Raw genomic sequence first — 18605 nt, 5'->3', positions numbered from 1 at the left:
TCATACCCCTTGACATTTTCCACATTTTGTCATGTTACAATCAAAAACGTAAATGTATTTTATTGGGATTTTATGTGATAGACCAACACAAAGTGACACATAATTGTGAAGTGGAAAGAAAATGGTAAATAGTTTTCAAATTCTTTTACAAATAAATATGTGAAAAGTGTGGGGGGTACATTTGTATGGCGCCCCCCTAAGTCAATACTTTGTAGGACCTCCTTTCTCTGCAATTACAGCTGCAAGTCTTTTTGGGGGTGTCTCTACCAGCTTTGCACATCTAGAGAGGGACATTTCTGCCCATTCTTCTTCTTTGTAAAATATCTCAAGCTCTGTCTGATTGGACGGAGAGTGTCTGTGAACAGCAATTTTCAAGTCTTGCCACAGATTCTCAATTGGATTTAGGTCTGGACATTGACTGGGCCATTCTAACAAATGGATATGTTTTAATCTAAACCATTCCATTGTAGCTCTGGCTGTATGTTGTTCTGTTGGAAGGTGACCCTCCGCCCCGGTCTCAAGTCTTTTGCAGATTGTTTTCTTCTAGGATTGTCCTGTATTTGGCTCCATCCATCTTCCCATCAACTCTGACTTCCCTGTCCCTGCTAAAGAAAAGCATCCCCACCACATAATGCTGCCACCACCATGTTTCACAGTGTGTTCAGGGTGATGTGCAGTGTTAGTTTTCCCCACACATAGCGGTTTTGCTTTGAGGCCAAAAAGTAAAATTTTGGTTTCATCTGACCAGAGCACCTTCTTCCACATGTTTGCTGTGTCCTCCACATGGCTTCTCGCAAACTGCAAACGGAACATCTTATGACTTTCTTTCACCAATGTCTTTCTTCTTGCCACTCTTCCATAAAGGGCAGATTTGTGGAGTGCACGACTAATAGTTGTCCTGTGCACAGATTCACCCACCTGAGCTGTGGATCTCTGCAGCTCCTCCATGGGCATCTTGGCTGCTTCTCTGATGAATGCTCCTCCTTGCCCCGGCCCGGTCAGTTTAGGTGGACGGCCATGTCTTGGTAGGTTTGCAGTTGTGCCATACTCATTCCATTTTCTGATGATGGATTGAATAGTGCTCTGTGAGGTGTTCAAAGCTTGAGATATTTTTTTATAACCTAACCCTGCTTTAAACTTCTCCACAACTTTATCCCTGACCTGTCTGGTGTGTTCCTTGGCCTTCATGGTGCTGTTTGTTCACTAAGGTTCTCTAACAAACCTCTGAGGGCTTCACAGAACACCTGTATTTACACTGAGATTAAATTACACACAGGTGGACTCTATTTACTAATTAGGTGACTTCTGAAGGCAATTATTTCCACTAGATTATATTTAGGGGTATCAGAGTAATAGGGACTGAATACAAATGCCAAATGTTGAAAACCATTTATCATTTTCCTTCCACTTCACAATTATGTTCCACTTTGTGTTGGTCGATTCACATAAAATCCCAATAAAATACATTTACGTTTTTGGTTGTAACATGACAAAATGTGGAAAATGTAAAGAGGTATGAATACTTTTTCAAGGCACTGTATATTCACTTTTGTTTAGGTTATATGAATCCAGAAGACATAAAAATACCCCAGGACCCCCCCCCCCCCACCCCTTTACTTACATTTAGCTTTCAGGTGCCATTTTCATTTTTTTTCCCTTTATTTGTTCATTTTTTGTTTTTTTCCCTTTTGTTTGTAATATATGCAACAAAACTGAAGAACGCACCAAGAACCAGCTGTCAAAGAATTTATAAGCGTAGACTGCACTTTGTATTATCTCCACAAGGTGGTGATCTCCTTTATTGGCAGTGGAACGCAAAGACAGGAAGTGATCTGAAAAAAAGATAGGAAGTTATGTCATGTAGAAATAGTACGGTATATAGGAAGTTCCCGGAGCGGAAAGCTCAGAGGAAGTAGCGGGAGATATTCCTTCAACCGACAACAGGGGAGGTAATAAGAATTATTTTATAATTCAATCCAGTAAACCCCCCCCCCCCCCCCATCCGTCTGTCCGTCATGTCCATCCTCTTCCTCCATAGTCACTGTAAAAAATAGGATTAGAATGTGTCCACCAATACATCCTAAATATAGAGCCATTTATCCAACTGTCCATCCAAAGCCTCTGGTTTATAGACAAGATACATCCTAAATATAGAACCAATAATCCAACTGTCCATCCAGAACCTCTGTTTTATAGACCGGATACAACCTAAATATAGAGCCATTTATGCAACTGTCCATCCAGAGCCTCTGGTCTATAGACAATACACATCCTAAATATAGAACAATTTATCCAACTGTCCATCCAGAGCCTCTGGTTTATAGACCAGATACATCCTAAATATAGAACAATTTATCCAACTGTCCATCCAGAGCCTCTGGTTTATAGGCTGGATACATCCTAAATATAGAACCATTTATCCAATGTGTTTGTTTTTCAATCTGCAGGGCATGTCTAGATCGGATACATCCTAAATATAGAACCATTTATCCAACTGTCTATCCAGAGCCTCTGGTTTATAGTGCAGATTAGACATGTGCATTCGTTTTCGTCCGAACGCATTTTCGTCCGAATTTCAGGTATTTTCGTTATCATTTTAACCAACGAAAACGAACGCACAGAATTACGAAAACCGAAAGATACAACATAAATAAATGCTTTATTTTCATTTTCGTTGGTCGAATGTGCCTAACCTTAACTCTATTAGTCCAAGATTATTCTACATAGAGAGGAAAGAGTCGACATTATAGAGAGGAAAGATTCGACATTATAGAGAGAAAAGATTCAACATTATAGAGAGTAAAGATTCCACATTATAGAGAGGAAAGATTCGACATTATGGAGAGGAAAGATTCGACATTATGGAGAGGAAAGATTCGACATTATGGAGAGGAAAGATTCGACATTATGGAGAGGAAAGATTCGACATTATGGAGAGGAAAGATTCGACATTATGGAGAGAAAAGATTCGACATTATAGAGAGGAAAGATTCGACATTATGGAGAGGAAAGATTCGACATTATAGAGAGAAAAGATTCGACATTATAGAGAGGAAAGATTCGACATTATAGAGAGAAAAGATTCGACATTACAGAGAGAAAAGATTCGACATTACAGAGAGGAAAGATTTGACATTATAGAGAGGAAAGATTTGACATTATAGAGAGGAAAGATTCGACATTATAGAGAGGAAAGATTCGACATTATAGAGAGGAAAGATTCGACATTATAGAGAGGAAAGATTCGACATTATAGAGAGGAAAGGTTCGACATTATAGAGAGGAAAGATTCGACATTATGGAGAGGAAAGATTCGACATTATGGAGAGGAAAGATTCGACATTATAGAGAGGAAAGGTTCGACATTATAGAGAGGAAAGATTCGACATTATGGAGAGGAAAGATTCGACATTATGGAGAGGAAAGATTCGACATTATGGAGAGGAAAGATTCGACATTATAGAGAGAAAAGATTTGACATTATAGAGAGGAAAGATCGCTGCTGGAATTGGGCGGGTGAAGTAAAATAAAAAGAATGATGATGGTGAATGTTATTGGCTGATTGTAACCAATAAGAAGGAGCAGTAAAATAGCTAGAACTAACTTGACAATTCAACAACGAAGATTCGACAAAGCATCGGAAAACGTTGAATCTGTCATTGAAGGCTTATGGTGTCTGTTCATAGTTTTAAGAAGATTCGACAGAGCAGCTAAACTGTGCGACGCGGCAATCATACATTTCCGGTCAAATGCTCGGCCCATAGGCTATAGAAAGATTTTATTGTTGGTTGACTAGTAATAATAATTAATAAATATAATTATTCCTAGTGTCATACAACATTAGAATTCTACTATAGCTTGCAGGCGGAACATTCGACCGGAAAAGTATGATTGAAGCGTCGTACAGTTTCACTGCTCCGTCGAATCTTCTTTGAACATTCGACAGACAGTCAGACACCATAAGCCTTCAATGACAGATTCAACCTTAATTTGTTCGGATTTTTGGACGAATGCAATTTCCAACGAAAAACTAAATAAATAAAAACGAATTTCGGGAGTAACTAAATAAATGTATTTTTCGGACGAAAACGAAAATACGAAACAAAATATTTCAGTGTGCACATGTCTAGTTCAGATACATAATGCATGAGTGAATAATGAATTGATTGCTGAGGTCAAGAGCAAGCAATACACAAAGCTCAGGGGTGGGTAAAGCAGGTCAGATGTGAGTAATGCACATAGTGCAGAGGTAATGAGTAAGTAACATATAAAGAGCAGGACTCAGGAATAAACAAGGCACAGAGTGCAGGGGTCAAAAGTAATTAATACACAGAAAGCAGAGGTCAGGGGTAAGTAATGCACAGAGTGCAGGGGTCAGGAGTGTGTACACAAACACTGCATAGGTCAGAAGCAAATTTCTCACAGTAAACCGGGGTCAGGAGCAGGGACGGACTTACCATTCGGGCACTTGGGCACTGCCCCAGGGCCCCATGCCACTAGGGGGCCCCATCAGGGTTGCCTCAACAAAACCAGCGACAGCATGTAAAAATCTGTTGTTTTTTTTTACATCTGTCCCTGAAATGTCCCTTACTGACATTCTTTTGGTTGAAAAATCCCAAGATTATAGCTGCCCCGCCTCTCCAGTACCTTTTCCGTGTGTGTATGTGTATTCTGTGTGTGTGTGTGTATACTGTGTATGCGTACTGTAGGTGTGTGTATACTGTGTGGCCCCACAATCTATTGCCGTGGGGGGCATAATCTCCTATTGCCCAGGGGCCCTATGAGTTGTCAGTCCACCCCTGGTCAGGAGTAATGCATAGAGTGCAGAGACAAAAATAAGTACAGAACAGACACACAGAGAACAGAGGGGTCAGGAGAACGTAACGTGCAGATTATAGAACTGTAGTGCAAATAATGCACGGAGGACAAGGATCGGGTATATGCAACACACAAGAGTGTAGAACTTGCTAATAACTAAAAAATGCAGAGCAGAGGTCAGGAGTAAGTAACTGACTGTATCATTGTGTGTGTCAGGTTCCTATAAGGTGTCAGGATGTCACTGTCTATTTCTCCATGGAGGAGTGGGAGTATTTAGAAGGACACAAGGATCTCTACAAGGACGTCATGATGGAGAATCAGCCGCCCCTCACATCACCGGGTAAGAGGAGACTTTATTGTAAAGGAGAGAGCAGTACGGAGGGTCCACCTAGATCCCCCATCATCTGATAAACACATAGAAATAATGTATTCAGTCAGTGTGTGTGTTTCCTACAGATGGATCCAGTAATGGGAACCCACCAGAGAGATGTCCCCGTCCTTTGTATTCCCGGGATTCCACACAGGAAGGTCACACCATCCCTCACCATCATCAGGTAGAAGAGTCTAAGCCATGAGATGACATTATTCTATGTACATTCTTGTTCATTTTTATAACATCACCTGTGGTGTTTAGGATGAAGAACTGAAAGACATCAAATTTGAGAATAAAGAAGAAAAAGAAGAGACTTTAGTGAGGGGAGATCAGCAGTCTGTGGAGAAGGGAGGTCCTCTGTATTCCCGGGATTCTACACCGGAAGATCACAACTATACTGAGAATGATCAGGTAGATGGGCAAAAAGAATTTCAAAATAATTCTGAGAGGACATTCTTCTATTGGCAGCAGTGTTTTAGATGTTATATTCATCTCTGAAATTTAGATTGAAGAACTGAAAGAAGTTAAAGTTGAGGATAAAGAGGAAGAAGAGAGGTTGGTGAGTGGAGATCAGCAGTCTATGGAGGAGGGGGAGATGATTATGAAGAGTAAAGAGGAGGAATCTTTTCTACCTATAGATCCAAGTAAGTAGTAAACACTAAATGCTAAAACCATTCATATTTTCATTTTACTTCTATGAGTATGAATTTACATTGTTACCAGTTAGGAAACTCTAATCTGCTGCCTGCCCTGACCTCAGCCTACTCATGGAATACTCTCTAATCTGCTGTCTGCCCTGACTTCAGCCTATTCCTGAAATACTCTCTGGTCTGCTGCCTGCCCTGACCTCAGCCTATTCCTGGAATACTTTCTAGTCTGCTGCCTGCCCCTGACTTCAGACTACTCCTGGAATACTCTCTAGTCTGCTGCCTGCCCCTGACCTCAGCCTACTCCTGGAATACTCTAGTCTGCTGCCTGCCCTGACCTCAGCCTAATTCTGGAATACTTTCTAGTCTGCTGCCTACCCTGACTTCAGCCTATTCTTGAAATACTCTCTAGTCTGCTACCTGCCCTGACCTCAGCCTATTCCTGCAATAGTCTGTTGCCTGCCTTGACTTCAGCCTATTACTGGAATACTTTCTAGGCTGCTACCTGCCCTGACCTTAGCATGTCCCTGTTTTACCCTCTAGTCTGCTTTCTGCTCTGACCTCATCCTATTCCCGAAATACTCGCTGTCTGCCCTAACTTCAGTCATTTCCTGAAATACTCTCTAGTCTGCTGCCTGCCCTAACTTCAGCCATTTCCTGAAATACTCTCTAGTCTGCTGCCTGCCCTGATCTCAGCCTACTCCTGGAACCTCTGACCTCATCTTATTCCGGCAATACTTTATAGTCTGCTTTCTGCCCTGACCTCATCCTATTCCTAGAATACTTTCTAGTCTGTACCTGCCCTGACCTCAGCATGTCCCTGTTTTACCCTCTAGTCTGCTTTCTGCCCTGACCTCCGCCTGTCCCTGTAATACGCTCTAGTCTGTTGAATTCTTTAACCCCAGTCTGTCCCTGGAATACTCCATAATCTGTTACCTGCCCTAACCTCAGTCTGTTCCTGGAATACTTTTTAGTCATCTATCAGTCCTGATCTTAGCCTGTCCCTTGAATACTCTCTAGAGCTCTCTCTGGTGATCAAAACATGCTAACATGCTGCTGCACGTACCTTTGTTGGGGACAGAGTACATCTGGAGGTCTTTTGTGGTTAATCCACATCCTCTCGCGAAGTACCTTCAGATCCTGTGTTTGCTTCTTTATCTAATTGGGTGAATGTTGCTTGCAGTGTGACTAAGATTCCCTTCCCTCACTCCATGGTTGAGGATGCTTTGCTACTGCATTGCCACAGTTCCTGAACATCTACTGTAGTATTCATAATAACATCAAGCTGGCAACTCGGTGTGGTTCATTAAACCAGAATCTGTATTGCCTACATACTAAAACACAATTGTAACAGCTAACGCGTTTCGTCACGGCCAATACTCGTTGATACCAGCGTGTTTTAGTATGTAGCCAATAAAGATTTGGATTTTATGGACCATTCTGAGCTCCCTGCTTCATGTTATTATGGATCTGATCTTTTTGAGTGCGGGAGAACTATAGCCAGGGCACCGGTCCTCAGCCATTAGAAGTTGAATTTGCAGTTGAGGTATTGTTTATTTGCTTTCTACTGTAGTATGCTCACAGTCTTGACCGTTTTCTGTAGCATTACATACACTGAATATTAAGGGTTGCCCTTTGGTGAGTATAAGGGCCATACATCAGGTCTCTTCTATCTAGCAAATTGGCCACCACTGCTGTACACCATAAGAAAAGGAAAATCTCCATTCTTCAATACGTTGTCACGTTCCCAACAAATGAGGAGGAGATACTGTACACCATATGAAAGGTCCATCTCCATTCCTCAATATAACGTCATGTTCCCAACAAATGAGGAGGAGATACTAAGATTACAGGCTTGGCTGGCTCAAATCAGGTTTGGTCTCCACGCAGAGACTGGCCACATTAATCACCTTGCAGGTGGACAGACAGCCATATGAAAGGTCCATCTCTGTTCCTCAATATAACGTCATGTTCCCAACAAATGAGGAGGAGATACTGTACACCATATGAAAGGTCCATCTCCATTCTCACAGTAACAATGTCATCAATACCCCAAAAATGTAGTCCAACATATATGACTCCTGAATGCAAGGTGTGGGAAATCCTTATAACTTTAATTGTAAAAATTTATTTTCAACAGGTGGACACTATGTTCGGAATCCCTCTAATCCTGAGGAATCTTCTGACGCATCACATACCAGGACTCTACAATCTCACTGTACAGATACTTTAATAGGTCCTTCTACTCCCAGTGAATCTTCTGTACGCCATAAACGAGTTCACAAAGGAGAGCGTTCATTGTCATGTTCAGTGTGCGGGAAATCTTTTACAAAAAACTCATTGCTTCTTATACACCAGAGAGTTCACACGGGAGAGCGTCCTTATTCGTGTTCAGAGTGTGGGAAATGTTTCAGTACCAAAGCATACCTTGTGTTACACCAACGAATTCACACAGGTGAGCGCCCCTACTCGTGTTCAGATTGTGGAAAAGGTTTTGCTAGGAATCAGCAGCTCGTTATACACCAGAGAATTCACACAGGTGAGCGTCCTTATTCATGTTCAGAGTGCGGGAAATGTTTTGCTACCAATGGACAACTTCTAATACACCAAAGAATTCACACGGGTGAGCGTCCCTATTCCTGTTCAGAGTGCGGAAAAGGGTTTGTTCTCAAAGGAGACCTTCGTAAACATGAGAGAAGTCACACGGGTGAACGTCCCTTTCCGTGTTCGGAGTGCGGGAAATGTTTCAGTGAAAAAGGAAGCCTTCTTATACATTACAGAACTCACACCGGTGAGCGTCCCTATTTATGTTCAGAGTGCGGGAAATGTTTCAGTATGAAAGAAAGCCTTGTTTCACACTTTAGAGTTCACACAGGTGAGCGCCCCTATTCGTGTTCAGAGTGCGGGAAATGTTTTGTTTTGAAGGCACACCTTGCTTTACATAAAAAAATTCACTCAGGTGAGCGTCCTTATTCATGTTCAGAGTGCGGAAAACGTTTCATTGATAAAGGTTACCTTCGTAAACATCAGAGTATTCACATAGGCGAACGTCCCTATTCCTGTTCAGAGTGCGGAAAATGTTTCCTTACCAAAGGAAACCTTGTTTCGCATCAAAGAAATCACACAGGTGAGCGCCCCTATTCATGTTCAGAGTGCGGGAAATGTTTCATTACAAAAGGACACCTTGGTACACACCAAAGAATTCACACAGGTGAGCGTCCTTATCCGTGTTCGGAATGCGAGAAGCATTTTATTCGGAAAGAGGACCTTCTAAGACACCAGAGAATCCACACAGGGGAATTACCTAAGGGTGCGGGAAATGTTTCAGTCAGAAATGTGACCTAAACCACCACAGAAGTCACACGGGTGAACGTCCTTATTCATGTTCAAAGTGCGGGAAGTGTTTTAGTTACAGATATGCACACCAGATTTGCGCTTTTCTATGCTTTACCGAAGAAGCCAGCTTTTCATTGGTCCGACCAATAAATAATACATTATGTGTTCCTCAGATATAGAAGATTTGATGTCGATTCTAGCTTAATTATTATTATTTGTTAATCAATAATTCTGATTTTCTATATTAAACAAGAACGATCAGCACTTTCCAATACTCTGTTCTCAGATTTCTTCTTTTTTTTGGAAACCATAATTCTTAGATGACCAACGATTAATATGATGTAGGCCCCTCTCACACTTGTGTGACTTCAAAGTCGTGCGACTTTGTCGCAATTTCGGATCAGTACTACTTTGCCACAACTTTGAAAACAATGGGGTAGATTCAGGTAGCTACGCTATAAGTTACGACGGCGCAGCGTAGTGTATTTACGCTATGCCTCCGCAACTTACAGGAGCAAGTGCAGTATTCACAAAGCACTTGCTCCGTAAGTTGCGGTGGCATAGCGTAAATGGGTCCAGCGTAAGCGCGTGTAATTCAAATGGGGAAGGGGGGCGTGTTTTATGGTAATATGTGATGACCTGACGTGATTTACGAACGGTGCATGCGCCGTCCGTGTACATATCCCAGTGTGCATTGCTTCCAAGTACGGCGTAACAACGTATTGGTTTAGACGTGAACGTAAATTACGTCCAGCCCTATTCGCGAACGGCTTACGCAAACGACGTAAATAATTCAAATTTCGAAGCGGGAACGACGTCCATACTTAACATTGGCTGCGCCTCCTAATAGCAGGAGCAGCCTTACGCCAAAAAAGCCTTAACGCAAACGATGTAAAAAACGAACGCCGCGCGCACGTACGTTTGTGAATCGGCGTATCTAGAAAATTTGCATATTCTACGCCGACAACAACGGAAGCGCCCCTAGCGGCCAAAGTTATATTGCACACAATTCTACGCCGCCGCAATCAAGTTACGTCGGTGGAGGAAGCCTATTTTTTTCAGCGTAACTGCCTTTGTGAATCGGCGTAACGCTACGCGGGCGCGGAATTCAAATTACGGCGGCGTATCTGGAGATACTCCGCCGCAAAAGGTATGTGAATCTACCCCAATGAAAACATACCTGGTGTGAGGTAATTCCTTTTCCTGTCAGAGTTGTTTCCAGTTCCTGGTTGTTGTGGTGTGGTGTGACAGAAAATGTTTGCTATTCAATATATTGCCACAGCAGTTGTCATTGCTGCTGCTGCAGTAGCATTGCATGAGGAAGAAGAGGAGGAGAAGCGGAGGACAAGGACAAGGACATCTCTTTTTTTGGGCTGTTTGTGGAGCACATTGTTCCTGAGGGAATAACCAGGAAGTGAATGTGTGGTGGCAAAATGTGCCTGGGAGGGGCTACTATGCTGAAAGGATTGGGTGGGACAAGGGTCAAAAAGCTGCTTGTGCTTACAAAGTCGTACTGAAATCGTGTCTATATTATTCAGGTACGATTTGCAGGCTACTTGAGGGTTTAACATTGAGGTCTATGGACATCAACTCGCATGGAAGTTGGACCAAAGTAATGCAGGGACTACTTTGAAGTTGTCACTACTAAGGCTTCATTTCCACTGGCGTTTTCACAGCCACTTTTCTGAGCGTTTTTTACAGCTTAAAAACGCCTGTCCATGTTATTCTATGGCATCATGCCCAGATAGGCGTTTTTGAGCTGCAAATGGCATAGGCGTTTTTGAGCTGTAAAAAAAACGCGGGACCAGGGCGTCCTGTGGCTCCAGCAATAGAGCTGTAAAAACGCCAGACATTAAAAAACGCTACCGCTTTTTTTTTTTTTTTTTTACAAAATAAACATGGACAGGCGTTTTTAAGCTGTAAAAAAGGCTAAAAAAAGTGGCTGTAAAAACGCCAGTGGAAATGAAGCCTTAAAGTCATGCCAATATGAATGGAAGTCATTGAAAATAATGCAGAATGACTTGTCATCCGATTTTGCAGTCCAAAATTGTGGGACAAGTCTTATAAGTGTGAAAGGGGAATTAATCTTTTGTCTGTACACCTGCTGTGCCCATTATGAGGGGTTCCCACCATCCCTGTGCTGAGTTCCGGGTCTGTACACCTGCTGTGCCCATTATGAGGAGCTCCCACCATCCCTGTGCTGAGTTTCCGGGTCTGTACACCTGCTGTGCCCATTATGAGGGGTTCCCACCATCCCTGTGCTGAGTTCCCGGGTCTGAACACACACTGTGCCCATTATGAGGGGTTCCCACCATCCCTGTGCTGAGTTCCGGGGTCTGTACACCTGCTGTGCCCATTATGAGGAGTTCCCACCATTTCTGTGCTGAGTTCCTGGGTCTATACACATGTGGTGCCCATTATGAGGGGTTCCTGCCATCCCTGTGCTGTGTTCCCAGGTCTGTACACCCGCAGTGCCCATTATGAGGGGTTTCCACCATCCCTGAGCTGATTTCCCAGGTCGGTACACCCGCAGTGCCCATTATGAGGGGTTCCCCCCATCCCTGTGATGACTTCCCAGATCTGTACAACTGTTGTGCCCATTATGAGGGGTACCCACCATCCCTGTGCTGAGTTCCCAGGTCTGTAAACCTTCTATGTAAAATGCGCCGGCCAACATCAACCTAAGCCTTTACATCAGTGGCACCCAAAAGGTTAAAAGACAACTCCACCCTTGTTTTAAAAAACAATATTGTAATGGGTCTAGCCCAATGTTTTCTCAAACAATAGGTGCTGGAACAACCACGACCCCCCAAAACCCGTCTGCCCACACACACCTCACAAGTGGGAGGGTCTTAAAGGGAAATTAAATACTAGGATTGTACTACATACAGAGCTGTCACTTGTAAACACAGAAACCAGACTCCTGTGTTTACAAGTGATTGTGGTGAGCAGGACCCAAAGGGTCCGAGCCAGAGGTGGTGGAACTGAATTCCACCAAGTTACCCCTGAAAAAAATCCCTGGCTTAGCCTAATTATTATTTAATCGGGTTCAACCCTAGAACCCTAAACCTGCAGCTGATCCAGAGTCAAACGCCCTAGCACTCAAAGATGCTTGTGACCTGCACAGCAGGAAGGTTTCATTGAGTGCCTTTTTAATTTGTTTGTGATATCCTCAACAAAAGCGAAGAACGCTTCAAAAGAAGCAGATGTCAATGTATAAAAAAATCGGTTGCTGTTTACATTTCCTCCACAAGGTGGAGATCTTGCTTATTGTCAGTGGAACAAAGAGACAGGAAGTGATGTCACGTATAAATAGGAACTTCCAGGTGAAAGGTGAGTTGGCAGGAAGTAGAGGGAGATATTCCTGCAACCGACAGCAGAGGAGGTAATAAGACGTTACTTTATATTTACATCCAGTAACCCCCCCCCCCTCCCCCGTCATGTCCGTCCTCATCCATTTATCTAACAGAGCCTCTGGTTTATAGACCGGATACATCTTAAATATAGAGCCATTTATCCAACTGTCTATCCAGAACCTCTGGTTTATAGACCAGATACATCCTAAATATAGAACCATTTATCCAACTGTCCATCCAGAGCCTCTGGTTTATAGACCGATACATACTAAATATAGAACCATTTATCCAACTGTCCATCCAGAGCTTCTGGTTTATAGTCCAGATACATCCTAAATATAGAACCATTTATCCAACTGTCCATCCAGAGCCTCTGGTTTATAGACCAGATACATCCTAAATATAGAACCATTTATCCAACTGTCCATCCAGAGCCTCTGGTTTATAGACTAGATACATCCTACATATAGAGCCATTTATACAACATTTTTTGGTCAGTATAAAAACCTGAGGTGGTTGGGCCTCGAATTCTAGAGTGTCACAGTGATGAACTAGGAGCACCGAGAGAGAGAGCACATGGAGGCAATTTACACAGAACCAGACAAATGGGCATTTATTGAGGGGATTGGGTGTACGGGAGGGGTGGTGTCAGGACTAGGGTGACCACATTTCCAAACTACCATTCAGGGACATCCTCCCTTCCCAAAAATCAGCTTGTGCTGTAACGAATCACAGCACAGTGATTGGACACAAGAGGCGGGATTTATGATTTCTCCAATCACAAGCAGGGGGCGGGGATTGTGCTCCCCCATGCATTCCCCGGCCAGGACAAGTACTGTCAGTGATGTAGCGGCCATTTTTGGGGGGCATTAGATTGGCCCGGGGGGTGTCTGTGTCAGTTTCATTCAGGGACACTGTATTGTCCTGCAATGAATGTGCCCGGGACAGACCTTCAAAATGCGGGACTGTCCCGGGCAATCCGGGACAAGTGGTCACCCTAGTCAGGACACAGCACATGGAGACCGAGTAGCAATGGGCTCAGCACAGGTAAACAGTTCATGGGATAGCAGTGAGGCACAGCAAGGGGAGGTGATCCTCATGGCAGTAATAGGGCACAGCGAGGGCGATGATCAAATGCTATGGTTTATTAAAACTTGAACCTACTCCCCTATGGTTCAAGAGCTTGTAACAACACAGAGTGCAAAGGTCAGGAGAGAAGAAAATATCTGGTGAACCATTAACACCCAGCAACCGTCTTCACAGGACATCACCCATCACAGTGCCTCCACCTCACTGTCTGACAACAGAGGTAACCAGTGCCAAGAAGATTCTAGAAGTCACCAAGAAGATCATCGATCTGCTGACAGGAGAGGTGAGCGGTGCCGGGAATTCTGGGACATTATCCAGTAACAGACAAGGGATGTGTCTGGATGGTGACTGTATCATTGTGTGTGTCAGGTTCCTATAAGGTGTCAGGATGTCACTGTCTATTTCTCCATGGAGGAGTGGGAGTATTTAGAAGGACACAAGGATCTCTACAAGGACGTCATGATGGAGAATCAGCCGCCCCTCACATCACCGGGTAAGAGGAGACTTTATTGTAAAGGAGAGAGCAGTACGGAGGCTCCACCTAGATCCCCCATCATCTGATAAACACATAGAAATAATGTATTCAGTCAGTGTGTGTGTTTCCTACAGATGGATCCAGTAATGGGAACCCACCAGAGAGATGTCCCCATCCTCTGTATTCCCGGGATTCCACACAGGAGGATCACACCATCCCTCACCATCATCAGGTAGGTAGGCCTGAGCATGGAGACCTATGAGATAATATTCTTCTATGTAACTTATTGTTCCTTTTTACAAATGTATTCTATCATCTTTGGGGTTTAGGATGAAGCATTAAAATACATCAAAGTTGAGATTAAAGAGGAAGAAGAAGAGAGGTTGGTGAGTGGAGATCAGGAGTCTATGGAGGAGGGGGAGATGGTTGTGAAAATTAAAGAGGAGGAATCTTCCCTACATATAGATCTAAGTAAGTAATAAACATTAAATGCAGCGACAGTTCACATTTTTCATTATACTTCTAGGACTATAAAGTATATATTAACAATGTTACCTCATTTGGAATATATGCCATGGCTGCCTGCCCTGACCTCGGCCTGTCTTTGGATTATGCTACCCTCTGGGCTCCAGTCTTTTCTATTCACTGAGATCATCTGACATCCTTGACTACTGTAGGTTTCAGAAGAAGGCAATCCTATTCACCACACTACCCAATTGTTCCCAACAAATTAGGTGGAGATACTGAGATTGCAGGCTTGGCTGGCTTAAATCAGGTTTGGTCTCCACCCAGAGACTGGCCACATTAATCACCTTGCAGGTGGACAGACAGACATGGAGAAGGCCATATGAAAGGTCCATCTCCATTCCTCAATATAATGTCATGTTTCCAAGAAATAGAAATCGTCATCAATCTATGCGAGAACTCCTAAAAAAAATTATTTAATTACCGTATAAGCCGAGTTTTTCAGCACATTTTTTTTATGTTGAAAAATCCCTCTTTTGGCTTATACTTGAATCTGCGCTGTGTTAACTAGTCGGCAGTCATTGCCAGGTGTATTGCTCATGCGCGAGCACGTCCACTTCCATGAGAACATCTTACTTGCTGTGTGTGATGGGGAATTATCGTGCGGTGAACGAAGGACGTGCTCACGCATGCGCAATACACCCAGCAACGGCCGCCGTCTACAGTAAACACAGCGGGAGAAGTTGGTAAAACATGCAAATGGGCACAGTGAGGATGCAAATGGGCACAGTGAGGATGCAAATGGGCACAGTGAAGGTGTAAATGGGCACAGTAAGGGCTGAAAATGGGCACCGTGAGGATGCAAATGGGCACAGTGAGGGCGTAAATGGGCACAGTGAGGGCGTAAATGAGCACAGTGAGGGCTCAAATGGGCACAGCGAGGGTGCAAATGGGCACAGTAAGGGCGTAAATGGGCACAGTGAGGATGCAAATGAGCACAGTGAGGATGCAAATGGACACAGAAAGGGGTGTAAATGTGCAAAGTAAGGACGTAAATGGGCACAGTGAGGATGCAAATGGGCACAGTAAGGGCTGCAAATGGGCATTGTTCACCCTCTTTCCACTTAAAGTAGCTGCTGCATTTCCCACCCTAGGCTTATACTGGAGTCAATAAGCTTTCCCAGTTTCTTTGTGGTAAAATTAGATGCCTCGGCTTATATTCGAGTCGGCTTATACTCGAGTATATACAGGTACTTGTGCAGTGAACGAAGGACGTGCTCGCGAATGCGCAATACACCCTGAAACGGCCACTGTCTACTGTAAACACAGTGGGAGAAGTTGGTAAAACATGGAATAAGGTACGTGAGGCTGCAGATGGGCACAGTGAGGCTGCAGATGGGCACAGTGAGGCTGCAGATGGGCACAGTAAGGGCTGCAAATGGGCACAGTAAGGGCGCAAATGGGCACAGCGAGGATGCAAATGGGCACAGGAAGGGCGCAAATGGGCACGGTGAGGATGCAAATGGGAACAGCGAGGATGCAAATGGGTACTGTTGACCCTCTTTCCACTTAAAGTTGCTGCTGCATTTGTCACCCTAGGCTTATACTCGAGTCAATAAGCTTTCACAGGTTTTTGTGGTAAAATTAGGTGCCTCGGCTTATACTCGAGTATATACGGTACTCCAGAATGGAAGGTTATAACATTTAATATCGTATTGTTTCCCCACAGGAGGACACTATATACGGAACACCTCTGAGGAACATCTCGTTGTATCTCCAGATTATAAAGCAGAAGATAATAACATTGTACAATATTCTCCAGGAGGAAATCCCGTTACTCCAAATATATATCCCACACCTTCCCAATTGGGGGGATCAATGGATCCCTCTAATCCTGAGGAATCTTCTGACGGCGAGACTCGAAGATCTCACAGCACAGATACTTCAACAGACCCCTCTACTTCCAATGAATCTTTTTCAAGCCAAAAAAGCCTTCCCCCAGGGGAACGTTCATTGTCATGCTCAGTGTGCGGGAAATCTTTTACAAAAAACTCATTGCTTGTTATACACGAGAGAATTCACACGGGCGAGCGTCCCTATTCATGTTCAGAGTGCGGAAAAAGCTTCATTAGAAAGGGACACCTTGTTTTGCACGAGAGATATCACACAGGCGATCGTCGCTATTCATGTTCAGATTGCGGGAAATGTTTTGTCATCAGAGGACACCTCGTTAAACACCAGAGAATCCACACGGGTGAGCGTCCGTATTCATGTTCCGAGTGCGAGAAATGTTTTGTTACGAATGCGCAACTTGTGGCACACCGGAAGATTCACACTGGTGAATATCCTTATTCATGTTCGGAGTGCGGGAAGCGTTTCATTTACAAAGGAGACCTTCGTAAACATCAGAGAAGTCACACGGGGGAACGTCCCTTTCCGTGTTCAGAGTGCGGGAAATGTTTTGGTGAAAAAGGAGGCCTTCTCGTACATCAGAAAACTCACACAGGCGAGCGTCCCTTTTCATGTTCGGAGTGTGGGAAGTGTTTCATTACCAAGGCAAACCTTGTTTCCCACCAGAGAACTCACACTGGCGAGCGTCCCTTTTCGTGTTCAGAGTGCGGGAAATCTTTCATTAGGCAAGGACACCTTGTATCTCACCAAAAAATTCATACGGGCAAGTATCCTTATTCGTGTTTAGAGTGTGGGAAGTGTTTCATTCAGAAAGGAGACCTTAGAAAACATCAGAAATTTCACACGGGCGAACGCCCCTTTCCATGTTCAGATTGCGGGAAATGTTTTATTCAGAAAGTAGATCTTCAGAAACACCAGAAAATCCACACAGGTGAGCGTCCCTATGCGTGTTTAGAGTGTGGGAAAGGTTTCATTACCAAAGAGAACCTGGTTTCACACCAGAGAACTCACACGGGTGAGCGCCCCTTTTCATGTGCGGAGTGCGGGAAATCTTTCATTAGACAAGGCCACCTTGTTTCACACCAAAAAATTCACAAGGGAGAGTATCCTTATTCATGTTTGGAGTGCGGGAAACGTTTTATTGAGAGAGGAGATCTTCTAAAACATCAGAGAATTCACACAGGTGAACGGCCCTTTCAGTGTCCAGAGTGCGGGAAGTGTTTTAGTCAGAAAGGTGACCTTCGAAAACACCAGAGAATTCACACGGGCGAGCGTCCTTATTCTTGTTCAGAGTGCGGGAAATGTTTCCTTAGGAAAGCACACCTTGTTACTCACCAAAAAATTCACACCGGCGACCGTCCTTATTCTAGTTCACAGTGAGGGAAATGCTTCGCTGAGAAAAAAGTACAACTTTATACACCAGAAAAGGCACACAGGTGAGTATTTGGCTGCAGCAGTTTATCTCAAGTTCGTATATCCAGAGGCGGCCGCTTAAGGCCTCGCACTCACAGGGGCCTCGCGGCCGCCTAATTTGCCTGTGCTCGATCACTAATGCGGACTGACCAACTGGCTCCAGGGGCCATCAGTAAAAGGCGCACCGGGCGGGGCCGCAAGTCCATGTGGGCTCCTTCAGCCCGCGCTGCTCACCTGGCCTCTCCACGTCTGGCTGGCTCCCTATTCGGGTCAGGAGTCGGGCCAGGTGGCAGAAACTATTATCCAGCTGCCCTATGACTGTCTGTGAAGGGGAAGGAGGAGCTCCGGTGGATGGATCCCATCTCAGCGCCTGCTGCAGCCTGGCCGACTGCCCAGATAGGAAGTGAGTGCCCGGCCGTGCAGCCCTCCTGTGTGCCCGGATAGGAGGAATGGGGCCTCGTGTCTAAATTTTGCCTAAGGCCTCACAAAGCCTAGAGGGGTATATTATCCCGACATGTTTCGCCTGGTAGCTTCATCAGGGGAAAATACAAATCATACAGGAAATTCATGCTTATATTATCCCGACATGTTTCGCCTGGTTAGAAAAAGGTCCTGGACTGCCGTACTCCTTAAAATTATGTCTTTATTATACAAATAAAATCCAAAAAACAACCAAAGCGATGCAGTCAAAATGAAGTGAACAAAAGGAAAAAGGTGGCGGA

General features: G+C 44.1%; 2 protein-coding genes across 2 annotated transcripts; both read left to right on the top strand.

Annotated features, from left to right (window-relative positions):
* Positions 1 to 5339: 5339 nt before the first annotated feature.
* Positions 5340 to 9448, top strand: LOC120910132 (oocyte zinc finger protein XlCOF6.1-like). The gene is made up of 4 exons (XM_040322008.1): positions 5340 to 5372; positions 5453 to 5602; positions 5697 to 5835; positions 7979 to 9448. Exons 3-4 carry the CDS (start codon positions 5772 to 5774, stop codon positions 9181 to 9183), a joined length of 1269 nt encoding a protein of 422 aa, XP_040177942.1. The 5' UTR covers positions 5340 to 5372; positions 5453 to 5602; positions 5697 to 5771; the 3' UTR covers positions 9184 to 9448.
* A 4843-nt stretch (positions 9449 to 14291) lies between these two features.
* LOC120910069 (gastrula zinc finger protein XlCGF57.1-like) lies at positions 14292 to 18537 on the top strand. Its single transcript, XM_040321923.1, has 3 exons — positions 14292 to 14326; positions 14424 to 14565; positions 16289 to 18537. Exons 2-3 carry the CDS (start codon positions 14502 to 14504, stop codon positions 17848 to 17850), a joined length of 1626 nt encoding a protein of 541 aa, XP_040177857.1. The 5' UTR covers positions 14292 to 14326; positions 14424 to 14501; the 3' UTR covers positions 17851 to 18537.
* Positions 18538 to 18605: the final 68 nt, after the last annotated feature.

This window comes from Rana temporaria, chromosome 8 (assembly GCF_905171775.1).
Source record: "Rana temporaria chromosome 8, aRanTem1.1, whole genome shotgun sequence".
Classification (NCBI taxonomy): Eukaryota; Metazoa; Chordata; class Amphibia; order Anura; family Ranidae; genus Rana; species Rana temporaria.
Note: the sequence above shows the minus strand (reverse complement) of the source record. Positions and strands in the feature narration are given on the sequence as shown.

Coding starts and splice junctions, on each gene's coding strand:
- LOC120910132 (XM_040322008.1), top strand. CDS start 5,772: ATGGAGGAGGGGGAGATGATTATGAAGAGTAAAGAGGAGGAATCTTTT. Junction 5,836..7,978: donor TTTTCTACCTATAGATCCAA/GTAAGTAGTAAA, acceptor TATTTTCAACAG/GTGGACACTATGTTCGGAAT.
- LOC120910069 (XM_040321923.1), top strand. CDS start 14,502: ATGGAGGAGGGGGAGATGGTTGTGAAAATTAAAGAGGAGGAATCTTCC. Junction 14,566..16,288: donor TTCCCTACATATAGATCTAA/GTAAGTAATAAA, acceptor GTTTCCCCACAG/GAGGACACTATATACGGAAC.